Raw genomic sequence first — 16,953 nt, forward strand, 5'->3', positions numbered from 1 at the left:
TATATATATATATATATATATATATATATATATATATATATATAAGAAATGCGATAGGTGTTGTTCTAATTATATAAAATCATTGTACGAGGTGTGTTCAAAAAGAAACCGAACTTCTGCTAACATGTTTATTGCTCATTGTACAACATTTTAAGTACTGTCCCCCTCACCGTTCCCAACGTTTCTGCCATTTTTGGAAAGCCTCCTGGGACGCATTTTCTGGGATGGTGCGCACGTCTCTTGTCGCATTGTTCTGAATCTCCTCTATGGTTTGGGAACGATGTCCTTTCAAAGTGATTTAAGTTTAAGAAACAGGATACGTTTCCTTCGGGGCTAGGTACGGAGAATAGGGTGGATAGGGCACAACAGGAGTCCGGTGTTTTGCCAGATAACTGCAGATGAGGAGTGAAGTGTGAGTAGGTGCATTGGGTAGGTGCACCATCCAAATCTGTTTTTCCCACAATTCAGACCTCTTGCTGCGCACAACATCCCTTAACCGCGCTAAAATGTCCTGGTACAACTGTTCGTTTACCATCTGACCACGTGATACAAATTCATGATGTACAATGCATCTACAATCAAAAAACACAACCAACTTCATCTTGATCTTTGACCTACACATGCGTACTTTTCTTTGGACAAGAAAACCCTGAATGAATTTAAAAGCAATTGAAATGTCTCTGTAAATGTTTTCCAAGTTTGTAGCAAAATTTCACACACTCCTTATTCTTCAAGCTCTTTGATTATCACTGTATCATTAATCTGACGAACAGTTTGTGCACGTGCTCACTTCTGCGGCTATATCGGTCATAGCGAAACGCGGCAAATGACAATTTATTGTCTAAATCTGCTGCTAGGTACACTCAGAAGCCGCAGCGCACTCCCTCTGCCGGTTGGTGTGCAATTTCAAAAGTTCGGTTTGTCTTTGAACACACGACGTATAGTTCACGGTTAAACTGGTTGTTACTGATACTAAATTAAATTCACATAGGGCTTTGATTCAAATGAGAACATTTGGTAGCTGTGAGGTTAACGTATTCGTTTGTAAATCTTTGTAAATGCAGATTGATTTGTTATAAAGGTATAATAACTTTAATTAATTAACTTATTATTGAACTAAAGTAGAATAGTCATCTTCGACCTGTTTTTAGTGCTATTTCTAAATGCTGTACTGCTATTACTTCCAGAAAGTTAACGTTGTGTTTATATTCAATACAGAAATAAATTGTGTCCGTTAGAAACATTATTACCAACTACGCACTATTTAACTTTTACAAAATTATTAAATGTGGTGGGTCTCCATTAGTGGGAGGGCCATGTCGAGTAATGACCTTCTTTCTATAAATGAACGTTACATGCACCAAAATCTAAAATTAAGGAAGCCTCGATTCGATTTCCCGTGAAGGACATAAAGTTGATCTCGTGAGCTACTAAATATGTGGACCTGTGCGTAGAGTTTCTTGGATATAACATTGCAAAGAGCAGGTTGACATGTTACTTAAGACAATCGTTTGTGGCCTTTGCTTAGCACTGTGTGGAGACATGAGTATTTCTTCTGAAAAGCTTTTTCTACAAGTAATGTAATCACTAAATTTGAAAACTGAGCTTTTGGACAATATTTAAATTAGCTTGTATTTATTTATTTTGAAATCAGATTTTAAAACGTTTCCACACTGTCGCTTTTTTTTACATGTTTGATTATTAAATGCCGATAACAAGCATCTTTTTTTCTCTATGAGATTACGCAAAATTAGTCATTTTTGTTTTTGAAATTTTTGCTATTCATTCTTTTAAAAAAAATATTATAAATATTTTTATATGATGTGTCTTTGGTGGCAGTGATATGTTTATGAAAGAATATTAGTTTCTACAATTTTTAATATACTATAAATATATTTTACTCCAGCGATTACTTTACTGTCTAATTGTGATATAATATTTTTAGTACAAATTTTTAGTTTCGTTTAATCTCGACGAAATAAACCGAGCCGCGAGATATGACATGTTCTGAATGAAAGTTCGAGGTTCCAAAAATTCTGGAATGTATAAATATACCTGTATTAAACGATGTTCTTGCTATTTATTTGCAATTTTTATTATAATCACAGTATAATAAACGAGGCATATAATACATGTAGTTTGAAATAACTGGCATGAGTCCTATTTTATTACTTTACACAACGATGACCTTCTAGTACGTACGTTACAGTCCTGAAGATAGCTCACAGTAGCGCAGAGGAGTTTACACTGTTAATCTTTTGCTACAGCATCGTGTAATTATCAATTACAGACACTTCACAATTAATATGAAACAATTGCACTCACTACTTCACTTATCGACAACACTAGAATATTTCGTATGGTTAGACTTTTACATATGTAGCCAATATATTTGAAAATAATTTTGACTAGAAACGGAATACAAATTTAGAAACAATTGGTTGTGTACATTAAAATTTACATTAAAAATGTATCTAGTTTCATTTTTAAAAACTGTTTTAATAACATTGACTTGTTTTACTTTTACTTACTTTTGTGTTGAGATGCGCAAATAATTGTTACAGCTTAAATATATATATTTTTAAATTATAGGTAGTAGTAAAATTTACAAACTGTACATACACACAACAAACTATAAAGTATGATTAATCAGATATATTATGTTACTTGCTTTCCCTTGCATGATATTAAGGGGTGATTGTAAATGAAAAACATAAAGATGGATGGGAAATCGTTTAATGTTCTGAAGAAAATATTTACATTTATTAAGAAGCAAAAATTTATACGAATATGCACGATGCTTAGGGAAATTATGTGACCAAATTTCTTTCAGAAATAATTTACATGAATAATATATCTCATGCGTCGTCTTCTACGTTCACCGCCTCCCTTGTTAATTCAGAAAAAAAGGAACCTTCTTTTATTATTCATAAAGTGGCTGATCTAACTAGGTCCGTTCCTTCTTATTACTAGATATGTTAAAGGAAACTATGTGCGTATTTTCCTACACTCTGTGTTTATGATTGCCTATCATAAAATGGTGACAGTGACGGGAAGCACTACATATAAACTACTAGCAAATGAGAAAATTTTATAAGAGATAATGGTTTTCTTCCTCTAGATTAAAAGTAAGTACTACAAACAAAGTGTAGAATACAGAACTATCAAGAAAACTGAGGTTGAAAAGTAAATTCAATTACTTTTCTGAACAAAAAAACAAATTAGATTGTTGTTGAAACTTTTAGCTCATGCTGATTTGTTGCGTACACGCTGATTAAAAGTAAGAAGAACGAGTTGTTCCTAAGAAAGTACGTTTTTCCAAGACATCCGTATGAGGAAAATGAATCCTCTCAGATCAGGTTACTAAATGCAAAGCGAACATGATTTGAATTAATAATATACAGCTTAAAGTTTGTATCAAATGAAGTATATTTTTATATCATACTGTATACAAGAAATATACTATTATTTAGAAGTAAAAATGGGAACACAAGCAAAATTTCAAGCATTATCTTGCAAATATTATTAATTCGTTGCCAAACGCGATGATGAGTTAGTGCATTCACATAAAATCAAATCGAGAAAATCGTATAGAGATCAAATTTGATATGTAAGGATATTCCTGATAACATGGATTTGCGATTGAAACAACCATAACGTATGGATATCCTTAAGCAAAGCATATTACTAATATATTAGGCAAATGAAAAAGACATGGAACTGAAGGAGAAAGACCTTTGGAAGTGATGTCTTGGAATGTTGGTTTGATTAATAGAACGAACTAATTGACGTATACTTAGTCATTAATCCTATTTGAAGCTGACAGATAGACTTGAGCAAGCTAGGTTAGCGAGGCGGCAGGAAGAATGAAAATTATTTGTCTTAAAATTTCTTAAACACAGAGAACAATATTTGCTTGAAGCTCTCACGTACGATAAAACATCAATGGCTCTTACAACATTAAAATTCTCATTATCCTCATCGTTATTATTGAAATCATTAGTATTATTGTTATTGTTATTTGTTGTTACCAAATCCTGAACATATCTAAGTATTTTACATTGTGCCTTTTATACATTACGAGCTTTTGTACAAGAAATTTGTCTATTAGTTACAAACCATAACATATAAACGAAACACATTGGAACATGCGACAGAAAGAAAATAATAATAATAAAAAAACAACTATTTTGCTACGAAGGCCATCATACTACTCCAATTACAGAGTTAACTAGTACACAAGAAATACAAAATACATAACCGAAAACTTATATAAAAATGATTGCATTTTAAATATTTCCTCTAATAAACTCATGCATTCATTAAATTTCTGGCACTGGGAACACACCAGAATACGTAACGCTTTCTACTTTAACATGTTTATTTATTGTTTTCAAAACAATATTCACGTGATATAATTGATTACAGAAATTCAATTTTAAGTTTTTTCAGCAGTATTATGTTATAGTGTGTTGCATACAATAGGTATGGAGTCGTCCCCAATGCCGTCGACTAATTTTAATGTGCTGGCCACTTCTCGATTCCCCTCTCCTGAAGTGTCTTATGCCAAAGACAACTCCAGGGAGAGATAGGAGATATGCCTTTATACCTTTTACCTTTCTATTTCTTGCATGAGATTTTTCTTTAAAAAAAAAGAAATTTTCACCATTTCCCTCAAATTTCCTCGAATCTTCGTCTTAATTAATTATTTAATATTTCTAAAAGTACGTGAGTCTCCCCAAAATATGCCCATTTATGTATATATGTATATATATATGTATATCTACTTGAAGAATCAGGATCGTTCTTGACGTCATATATTGTATATCATATACACTGCACACAATTCTCATAGATTTGTCTTAATAATCAGCATTCAAACAAGCTGTCTGAACTTTCACCCTTCATAATTACATAACTATCCAATTTCATTCTATTAATAAACAAAATATAAATAGTCTTTTTTACCGATACATTATGAGAAGTATCGAAAACAAAGATCACGATTTCTTCGTTCAGCTTCTGTATGCTAATAACTTGCTCTGTATTACATACCTTTTTGGTTGGTAGTAGTGATAGTGAATTGATTTGCTTTAGATGTAAATTGCATGGAATTTATATCGTCGTCCCAAGCAAAATACACTCACACCACACTATTCAACGCTCTTAACAAGGAAATATGCAAATTACTTGAAAACATGAGTTACAGGTTTCTTTAACGTCATGCCACACATCGAACTATCGAAAAAACAGACCAATCAACGGAAGATTAAAACTACAGTACTTATTCCAAGTTTTTTTCTTTAAATGTGAAGCCTAAAGTTGATCACTGTACAGTCGGAAGTCATTTCATCAATGCACTTTTATCGCAATAAGTTGACATGATGTTAAAGGAACACAGGAAAACCAACAGTCTTTTTTTTAAGTAAAGTTCGTTTAATTAACACTCATCGTCGTACTGTAAGGTATCAGTTTTCTTGCTTTGAAATATGACATCGAAGAAAACTTAGCTTTACTTTAAGTATCAATCTTAACAACGTTCCTTACGTATGAAGGTGTGGTGTTCACTTGAGATTCTATATCTTATTGCATTTCCTCTTATTTACTGCAAGAAAAATAATTGTTGAGTCTTATCTCTATTTTGTTCTGTGTTCAACTTTCAAGTAACATTTCCTACAAATAGACCATGTTCGTGTTAAGAAATTGTCATTTTGTTGGAAATGCCTTAGATAAAATAACAACATTTCATTCGTAAATTACGTCCAATTTACAAACAATAACAGCGCAGCTTTCCAACGAACAGACGAGTAACGAGAATAACGGAACACACATTCTTCCTGAATGTCAGGTTAATGACTTTTCGTAATACGCTTAACAGGCCGAGTAGTAATTCCTTGGAAGTCTGTTCAATAATCACAATTAAATTCGTGTATATTATACACACAGCACACTATCGAAATATCAAATATTTAAAACGATTTCTTCTCAGCAGATATTGTCTGCCTTTCGAGTAGTAGTAGTGATTTAGTATTAATTGAAGTTCCTACTATGCTTACATGATAATCTCGTAAGTGCAGACTTGCGTGTCGAAAGTTAATTCTTATTATGAGTCACTTAGTATAAAGTACAATAGAGGTGCGTGAATATATAGGAAAGTGTCAGCAAATAGTGCAGATGAAGAAAATATCCTGTTAACTTGTGTGTGTGTTTATGTGTTCATTTGTGTTTCCGTTTGCGTATTTAATAAGACAATTTGTAAGAGAAGACGAAAATCCATTCATGGCTTATCTGATATCGATCACAAAAATAGTTTTAATGACATGTCAATTACATCACGCCTTCTGCCTTATATATGTTGAGGAGGACACAAGTGACAAGAAGGATAACACTTTTTCGTGGCTGCGGCACATATTCCGACCAATACGCAATAATGCATACTGTTGAAGATGTGCACCAGGACTGGCCCGTCCAACACTCCTCTTTTCCTCCCTATATTCGAAACTTGAGTCTATCAACACATCATGTTCATAGAAATTATACTCACAACGTAGATATCCTCACCACACCTTGCGTTTGGTTGTCACCAGATTGACTGAGACTTTGACCTTGTTGTGATCCAGGAGACGTTGTGCCGTTAGTAGGAGAGGCAGGCTCTACCTCGGAACCGGGATATGAGGAGGGCACGTTCACAACGACGGAGGCTGTTATTGTGGAAGAAGTAGTTGAGTTCGGTTTGCTGATGGAAACAAGGGAAGCAGAGCCACCGCCACCTGCGACTCCGGATGAGGAATTGTTAAATCCTTGGTTGAGGCTAGCACGCGATAATCTGTCAGGAGTTGGTTCACTGGGTGGAGATCGATTTGATTGCAGCCTTATCTGGATGTCATTCATCTCCTCCTCCTGCCCAGACTCTGGAGTGGCCCCTCGTTGATGTTTCTGAAAGGAAGATGAAACATGTTAGCTTATTTATAGGGCATGGGAATAGTTACAAACTTTAACAATACAAACTTGACACCTTCTAGAACATTTGTGTACACGAACATTAAGCAAAGATAATTGAGTAATTATACTCTATATACCATATATAGTTTCTAAACCTTTTTTCATTTGTTGCAATGTATTTTAAGTATAATTTTACCTATGCAAGTTATAAAGCTAACATGCTTTTCAGTTTGTTCTCGAAGATCTTCACACTCTGCGATTTGATTGAGATTAAAACGGACACACGAAAATTTTACGTCGACGTTATTGAAAACCATAGCACATATTTATTGGAATATCATTTTCTGATTAAATACACATGTGCATTTTCATAAAAGAAAACACATATACGTTAGACCTACGTAAAATTATAGATAATCATTCATATTTTGAGTACTTTTTCATATTTCACTGCAACAGGTTTCGGATTACATATAGAGATTATTTCTTGGAGCATCTCAATGCATAATACCTTCTCACAAAAAGCAAATGCATAATGAACATATTTCATAAGATTGTGTACTTACTGCGTAATAATTGAGAAAATTACTAAATAATACATGAATCCTCATATGTTTTAAACTGTAGCCAAGCTAATGACTAAATTCCATTTCCAGGTGTACCAGAGGGAGATAAAATATATGACATGCTACGATCCTCTTTTGTAGGAATAAAAATATTGGATATTAGGTTGGAAAAGGCTTATTTACAAAAAAAAGAAAGAAAAAAAAAGCTGACTCACAATGAACCCCCGAAAGAAAATAATAGACAGGCAAATAGACCTTAAATTTTCCAAACAGTAAAGAAAGCATGGTTGTCACAGTAACTATATAATTTGCTTTGTATTTATGGCCATAAGATTGTCATTTTCCTTCACATACACATTTATATATATTTATATAAATTCAAAAATTCATTTTTCTGAAATGAAAAGGACTTTCTTCTAGATTACATATTGAAATTTCTTGATAGTTCTTGAAAATTATGAAACACTTGAAACGTATTAAGGATTTTACAATTCTTAAGCCTCTTTTGCCCCATGATATAATTCTACAATTCGCTTACGAACTCTGAAAGTGGATAAAGAATACATTGTAATGCATCTTTAAAATGCGTTGATGTGAAGAATTAAAAGAAGCAATTTTGGAGAGGAGTCTTTATTTTGTGCTAAGTGTTTTCTTTAACATGATTTTCAAAGATGGAGAAATTCTGAAACATAAACCCCGGTCCAAAAAGCCAATTTCCCTAATATTAACACTTTCCGTTGATTAGGGTCGCATATATTGATTAAAATCGCTTTACATATGAATCACAACTCAGGAACTTTATTTGAATTATACGATACATATGAATCTCTCAGAAGATTTATGCATTTTGAAAATACAGTAGAACAAATACTTTTTTCCAAATGTGAATGACGTCAGAAACAGTGGTTAAAGAACGTTTCATATTTCTGCTTCAGTGCTACCGCAAGCTCGATATATACATTATCGAATGAACTATTAGTTCTTCTTGTTTCCAAATGTGAAAACGAGAATGAAAGGTCATTACGTAGAAACTTTTTACAACAATCAAAATGTGATTGATATTATATTGTATACCAGTGCTATCCAACCGGGGGTACGCGAGGATGTTTCTGTGGGTACGTAATCCTAATATAAGCATATTTCCAACATTTATTGAATGAACATAGTTGGAGAATTTATTGAACGATCAGTGCTGTATCTCAACTTCTTCCATTTCCATCAACATATTTTTGTGAAGAGGGTTTCTCTGCATTAACATAAATAGAAGCGAAGCACAGAAATTTGCTTGAATCCAGAATCAGCTCTGATTCTTGCACACGAAACTTCGACCAAGGATCGAGGAGTTGGCGTCCCGAAAACAAGCTCAGTCGTCTCATTAACAGGTTAGTTCTCAAGTTGATTTTATTTTTTTAAACATTGTTCTGTGTGCGAATTATCAGAAAGGATGAGGGGAAAATCTCCTCAGTAGAGTTGCATATCTCCTATGTGTTTTGAAATTTCCCATGTTAATTTTTTCGGATGTGCACTTTATGCCCATATAGATAGTCTTTTGATTGGCACACTGATTGTCCTTTTGTTGGGTCTCTATTTGTTCTCCTTTTTAATCAACAGAACATGTGTATTAATTTCTTTAAACAGCTTTAGGGTACATATCTTGATGTGAAGTGTGTGTAGGAGTACGCGAGAAGAAAGGTTGAATCGGAATGTTGTATACTGAGTCCCGAAAAATAAGAATTTAGTCCAGTAAAAATTCCAAACAAGCTGGAGATATTGTGGATACCTTTATTTTTACGTGCTCAGCAGATCTTGAGAAGTACCCTTTATCTGAACTTTAGGTTTTGTTTTGAAGAGTTGAAGGGGAAGATTCTAGTTTTTTCAAATATCTCGAAACTTATCAATATTTCGAGGATGATATTTATGAAACAAATTATGACTTATCATAGTCTACACATTTTTTCGTACGATCTATCGTTTCAAAGATATAGATTGATTGATGCATGAAAAGAAGCAGCAAACACCAGTATAATCTTTATATATAATAAGGGGGTGGACAAAAAAATCTAAAAGCACTTCATACAGGACGCGTAAGTTTGTCCCTTCACTGTACAACACGTGTTGTGGTTGCATTTCGTTTTTTGTTTTCAATGTGTCATATGGACCTTCCTCTTGCGTCATCAGTAACCAGTTCACCTGTGAGTGTCATGGTGTGAAAGTGGTGCGGTAAAATGGACGACCTGACAAACTTCCAAAGAGGCAGGATCGTTGGTGCCCGTCTGGTTGGAGCTTCAGTGGCAACAGTGGCGAACATTGTGGGGGTATCGAAAGGCACTGTGTCGAATGTCACGAGGGCATACACAATTCATCGGCAAAAGACGTTTGCAAAGCACAACAGTGGTCGAAAGATAATCCTATCAGATAGGGACCGGAGGGAATTAAAACAGATTGTAGCAGCTAAAAAGAAGACCACTGCAATGAAAATTACGTCTGAACTCAACTCCGGCCTACAGAACCCGGTTTCATCGAAAACAGTACGACAGGAAGTTCATAAAATGAAAATTCATGGGAGGGCCGCTATCGCCAAACCCCTGGTCACAGCAGTAAATGCGAAGAAGCGTATCCAGTGGTGCAAGGACCACAAGGCGTGGATTCAAGCAGTGGAAACACGTAATGTGGTCTGACGAATCGACCTTCACCTTGTTTCCAATAACCGGCCGTGTTTACGTATGGAAAACACCGTCGCAGGCCTATGATACAGACTGTCTGCTCCCAACTGTAAAGCATGGAGGTGGTTCTCTTACAGTATGGGCAGTGATATCGTAGATTTCTGCAGGTCCCATCATAGCCCTGCATCGAATGAGGAATACTAAGTCATATGAGACCATTTTGGTATATCAGGTTCTACCCATGGCCCAAATATTGTTGTCTGATGGTGATGGCATCTACCAACATGATTTGGCACCCTGTCACGCTGCAAAAACGGTGAAATCATGGTTTGAGGAGCAAGACCAGGAGCTATCACATTTCCCCTGGGTCCCACAATCACCAGATCTGAACATAATTGAGCCATTGTGGTCTGAGTTAGAAAGGCGTGTTAGGTCTCATTACCTTCCACCAGCATCCTTTAAGGAACTGGAGCATGGTTTGGAGAAACAATGGTACAAAATTCCACACACCACGATTCAGGAGCTGTATACGTCCATTCCACGTCGGATCCAAGCTAGTTAATATCTTAGCTGAGTTTTGAGCTAAGATATTAAGCTATTTTTCTTTGTTGACTAAAGTTTTAATCTGTAGTTGTAATCTGAAGTGTAAAGTAAATTATGAAGGTGAAGATTGCAGTTTATACTGCTTTCTACGCATTTAAGAAATGCTAATCAGGATCTTGACAAAGATGATTTACTGTATTCACAGATACTGTGGCAGAAAAATATTAACACACTAATAGCTTGAGTTAAAACTACAGTAGATCACTGGCAAATAAAAAAGATAATGATTTATATTGAAACAACCTACAATATTAAAGGTAATTATGATTGTATATTGTAATGTACCCACATGGTGTTGTGTATAAAGAATTCTACACGCCAGTGTTTACAAACATCACCACGTGGTTTAGCAAGAGGATTCCACACACCAGATGAATCTACTATCACCTGCAGACGACGGGCTTCTGGCCCCTCCCATGGAGCAGACGATGTCAACGGAACAGCAGCGTCACCGCCGCCCGAGGACCTCTATAAATTGGCTGGACGACGGCAATACTGTACCACTTCACTAGTGGCCCTCCTATTGTTTGCTTCGAGACTTAACCTAACCCCAGGCCTCTAGTCTTCTTCGGGACTACGCCTTTCCTTTCTCCTGGCCTAGCCTGCTTCGGGGTTTTGTTGGGAATCATAACCTTAGCCACTTAGCCTGCTTCGGGGCTATGCGGTTACCTAACAAACCCACTGCTTGCTTCGGAGCTTTGGACCCCTAACTCCACTCTGCCTAGCCTGCTTCGGGGCTTTGCAGAGATCCTGTCTGCAACCTTATGGTCAAAGACTACCTATAACTAACCTTGTAAATTTGGAGGGATTATTTGTATAGTATTTTGTAAAAATACTTTTTATAGTGGAAATTTTATAATAGAAGCCGGTAGTGGGAGTCGATTCCGGACGCTCTTTTTATTAACGTTCTACCTTTAACCTATATGGGACAAAGTATTACAATCTTTTAAAGTCAACCTTATTTACTGTGTTATGTTTGAGCTTAGTTTGAAAAGAATGCCATTACAGCACTTAGAAAATAAACTTTCTGTGTAATATTTCGTCCATCCCTGACGTATTACTTTTAATTAAAAACTATTGGGGAAGGAAAAAGAGATGTGCCTCCCCCCGAGAAAGTTAATACGAATAATCATGGGTAGTAACATAATAAACAGCATTTTGTGAGGAACATTGTTTGCTAAGTTTAATTAACTTCTACCAAAAGAAATATAAAGTAGAAGTTACAATCACGAAAATTAAGCAATGTCATAGTAATGCATTATTTTAGATTCAGAATGAAACTATTTAATTATTATGAGTTCCAACGCAATACAATGTTATATGAATGAAAGATGTCCGCATTTGGTGTCCTTATCTTGGGTTTGATTTCTAGTAGTGCTACATATTTCCTTTAACCTATATTGAATGTTAACATAGAACTAACATATGCATTTAAAAATTTAAAACTAACCACATCAGTTAATATTGAGGCAATGATACAAGCCATTACAAGTTGAATTTGCTGCTTTAAGGTTAATTCTAAGTGTTTTATTTTGTCTATTTTTCATCATGGTGTATTTGTTCTTCGTTTCGAAATTTGTGTATGTAATTTCCAAACAGCAATCCTATTGCACTTTACTCTCAATCTTTTTCATTTTGCATGTGTTAGAAATTTTAAATTTGTTTGTTCATTAAATTTTAGCGTTCCTTTTCAGCGAGAAATATATATGAAACAAGGACCTACAGTTCAAAGTGGAATCCGAAACACTGCTATGCATTCAATGTTCCAACCCGGAACCCTATGCACCAAATCGTACGCGTTAGCCACTAAATAAACCAGGGGGGCTAGAAAATTTATAATTTTATTGTTTGAACACAGGGAATGAATTTCAGGCCAGAATGACTTACAACAGAACCGAAGTAGTTTTTATTTTCTTTTCTAAATATTTCGGAAAGCAAGAGTGGTGTTAAGTTCTAGAAAAGTAGATATTTGGTACACAAAGGATATGGCGACCTTAAAGTCCAGTGACATATAAACTTGCTCAAACATAAGGATGTCCCGTAATGTTTTACTACATGAGTCATGTCGATTCGTAAAATCTTCAATTAATATACCACACTTTGCCTTATTTGTGCTGAATATCTCTCATGCTTCGGGTACTTAATTACAAATTTGCAAATTGTATAGCAGTTACTTGCTCTTGGTATTCTTTTCGATTTTAGTAACGTACAGTGTAAAATAAATGTAGGTATAATCTATAATTTCAGATGTACGAGTGTCACACTATATGTTTTCTATATTAACAATTTACATTTATAATTGGATGATGGAAGTCAGTAAACAAGAAATATAATTCATGATTTTGTTAATACATAATTTTTGAGAGGTGGTCTCCATATAAATTGTTGAAGTTCTGGTAGCTTAAGAAATTGGGTGTACGTAACTATATTGCAAAAATAGAGGAGCAAGAATGTAAAGTAATAACAAATACCCTAAGATAACTATATCCTGCTCCTAAAGAATAGTCGATAACACAAAACCTTGACGACTTTCATGAATGCTATAATTCAGACAATACACGTAAGTTAGTTATGCTCAGTGGTGCTATTTAGCCGGTTCGCTAGAACGAGTTGCTAAAATATTTCGAGTTTGCAGAACCGTTTGTTATATCAAATCTTAAACACATACACATACACACGCTACTAGAAGGGAGAGCTTATTGCATACAAATTTTCCATAGCCAAAAACAATTGAAAGGCTCCTCCGAATAATGTTGTAAGTGACAACAATCCATGTTTACAGAAATCGAAAAAAAATATATATGTTGATTATGTATAGGCTTTAAATTTACTTTCTCAGTTCCAAGCTATGCTTTTATATCAAATGATGTTGCATAGAATTGGAACTTCTATTACAGTACCGTTCTTCTGTTAAAATCTCAATATGACAGATATTGTCGCTTGCAACATTGTTCGGCGGAGCTATTGAATTGGTCTATTTAAAGGATCTTGCTTTGCTCCGTACATACCAGAAGATTAATGGCTGGGCGGGGATCAGTAAATTTTATTTTAAGTATCCTTGTTTTTAGAAATTCTTACGGCTACAGTGTTAAGCATATGATCTCTCAGAACAAGGTATAAGCGATTATTCTTTAATCTCGAATGTTCAAATATGAAGAATGAGAACTAGGATTATATAAGTGAAATGTTAAGAGTTATTTGTATTTGAAACAAATACGTACTATTATCATCAATTGTCGATCCATTGCTGGATGAAGGTCTTCCTAATACTTTTTGACGATCATCTATCTTGGACAATTCGTTTCCAAAATACTCTAGTTCTATATAATTTTGCCACATCACCTTGTATTAGGATGCTGTGTGGAGTGCTACTTGTGGTACCCAGTAAAAAAAATGTTTTTGTCTACCTTGTATGGTTTGTTTCATTAGTGGCATTAGGAATTGTGTGCTGGAGGCCAGACATTTTGGTCGGTCTAGGACCTGTGGAATACTTTTTAGACGAGTGAGAGTTTTTATTTTTGGTCAAAAAATTGGGGGCCAATGCTCCCATGCCCTGCATAGCTCCGTCCATGGTTTGTTTCCTAAGACTATACATATATATACATATATATAGTCACTATTTTGCAAAAAGGGGATAAATGACAAATTATAAATTTTTGAGCAGAAGGCAAAATAGGTTGAATTCTGTATACATTGCTCATTTCCAAATTATGTATGGGTCATAACAACTGTAAACTTATGCAGATGTTACTGTATAATGAGTTACACACATTTCTGGAAAAAATAGGAATTTTTACCACATGTACTTCGCGGCTAGATTTGTTTTTTCAAAATTGTTTAAGTAGTTACCTCCTTTTATCATAACACCTTTGTTTAGGCCAAATGCATGGTTATTTGGTATAATAATGCACAGAATGTACTGAACTGCAATTCTTATTGACAAAATTACACAAATTTGAAAAAAAGAGGGACTTCTGAGCCAGAACCTTGCGGCTACATTTTAAATATTTTTAATGTAGTTACCTCCTTTTTGCCTAACGCGTTTTTAAGGCCAAATATATGGTTATCTGGTACAGTAGTGGAAATAAACTACTGATCTGCAATTATCATTGACAACCTGCGTTTACCTACAGGAATGCTCTTTACATAGTAACTATAAAGATACAATACTGAGCGAAATTAAAGAGATGTAAACGACAAAAGATAAGATTGTACTACCGTGGAGAAAAGTGTATTACCACCTGTATTTTGCATATGCTTCAACGTCAGGCAACCAACCAAACCTTTCTGGTTGGTTGCTTAACGTTGAAGGATATGCAAGATTCAGGTGGTAATGCACTTTTGTGCACGGTAGAACAATTACGTCATTCAACTTATTGCTAACAGCATTTTACTGATAGCTGCTATATCATAACAATAGTCAGTCAATTATATCATCAAGACCATCTTTGTCACTGTTACTTATAGAGTCTCTTGTTCAAGTAAAACGGGGCTTGTTCTAGTACTCTTGATGGAGTTAAATCGATATGATCATTTTATCACACCATCTTGTTAAATCTCGGTATTTCGCTTCAGAAATTTTCAACTTATGTTTGTAAACCTTCTCAATACGTTGAGCATTATTGTAGTAGCGCTTTAGCGGTATGGTGAATTCTTTTTCGATTGACTACCAAAACGCAATACTGTTGTTGCCTTCTGTAAACCGCAAGCCTCGGATTTCAGACCATCTGATTGTGTTGCTATTGCTATCCTGGATGTTCTTTCCTACCATACTGCTTTGTACATTTTGCCAGTTCAGGAAATCAGAATATTAAAGCTTCTTCATCACAAATGGTTTCGGATTGGTTCGTGCAAGTGATGTCACGGTGATCCACTGGGAAGGGGCTAATACATTTATGTTCTTAATAAAACTGGAAATGTTGTTGTGCACTGTGTCAGCACCCATATACATGTGACCTGTTAGAAGAAATTTGAGGTGAATGGTCTTAATACTCTCAAAATTTGGACTGCGTGGTATAGTATGCTAATCATAGTTCGATTGTCACAGTAAAGGATAATGATATTGTACTGAGTTTGCTTATGTTGCACTTCATTGTCAACAGTTTGAATCCTCATCCGCACGCATGACACAACTTCACATGCACCTCTTGCACCATCTACTTCACCCGACAGGTAACATGTTCCCTTTATGCTTTTGTTTTCACACATGTAAGATTGTTGTAATACGCATACCTCCTTGAGTAATACATAGGGGTACTATCAATGTGTAGTGCTGTGAGAACGTTTTGAAGGTCAAAACTTGCAACTATTAACTGATCATCTTCTTTACAAACAGAAGTGTCTGCTTTGTATTCCTGATTATTTATGATAAAAGGAAACAACTGTAAAGCGAAAGAGAAAAAAGTAAGCAAAAAAGGGGCACCGAAAAGTAATAATTATACCCCTTTTTGCAAGTTACAAAGTTATAATAATGATATGCAAAAAGGAGACATCTACCACCTATACCCTCTTTACAGAACCACAGTCTACCTTTGTGTCAGTTATACCCCTAGCTATCTCTGAAATGGTTGCGTTGTAGTTATAACCGTTTTGCATCATGATCGGGTCTTTTATTTCAAGTTCAAAAGTGCTCTTATCTCAATTTCGCCAAAAATGTCTCTCTCTCTCTCTCTCTCTCTCTCTCTCTCTCTCTATATATATATATATATATATATATATATATATATATATATATATATATATATATATAGGGTGTAACATTAATGCATGTCCAAAAGTGACGAGGTGATTGCGGATGTGCCTATAAACATGGGTCCGATGCCACTTCGTTTCCGAGATACAGGGTGTTCAAATGTCGAGTCCCTCCTTTGGCTCAATATAGGGAAGTGAATGGAAATGTTCAATATTGCCGGAATAATACAATCAAGTGGAATTATGCCAGTGCAAATGCATTTACACTAACATAGAGAATCAAACTGATCAACATTTTGGGTTATTGGCTTGTCAGCGTTGCCAACCTCGTATAATGTGTTACGTTTTCAAATAGCACTAGACGTCCACACGTTAGCATATAGTTGCTGACATCAAAACGTTCCTAAACATGGGGCAGATCCCGCTTTGTTTTCGGAATACAAGGCGTCCAAGTGTGAAGTCAATTAACGGCCCACAATAGGAAACAA

The 16,953-nt window shown here is 35.0% G+C and overlaps 1 protein-coding gene across 2 annotated transcripts in view; it reads right to left on the reverse strand.

Moving 5' to 3' along the window:
• Nucleotides 1–2,718: 2,718 nt before the first annotated feature.
• Shal (Potassium voltage-gated channel protein Shal) overlaps nt 2,719–16,953 on the reverse strand; it is a 404,769-nt gene continuing 390,534 nt past the window's right edge. For both annotated transcript variants that reach the window (XM_081761845.1, XM_081761844.1), the window contains one exon: nt 2,719–6,936. In XM_081761845.1, the coding sequence (XP_081617971.1) occupies nt 6,541–6,936 (396 nt within the window). In that variant the 3' untranslated portion in view covers nt 2,719–6,540. The remainder of the gene's footprint in view (nt 6,937–16,953) is intronic.

This window comes from Thermobia domestica, chromosome 6, assembly GCF_964235325.1.
Source record: "Thermobia domestica chromosome 6, izTheDome1.hap1.1, whole genome shotgun sequence".
NCBI classification, from domain to species: Eukaryota; Metazoa; Arthropoda; class Insecta; order Zygentoma; family Lepismatidae; genus Thermobia; species Thermobia domestica.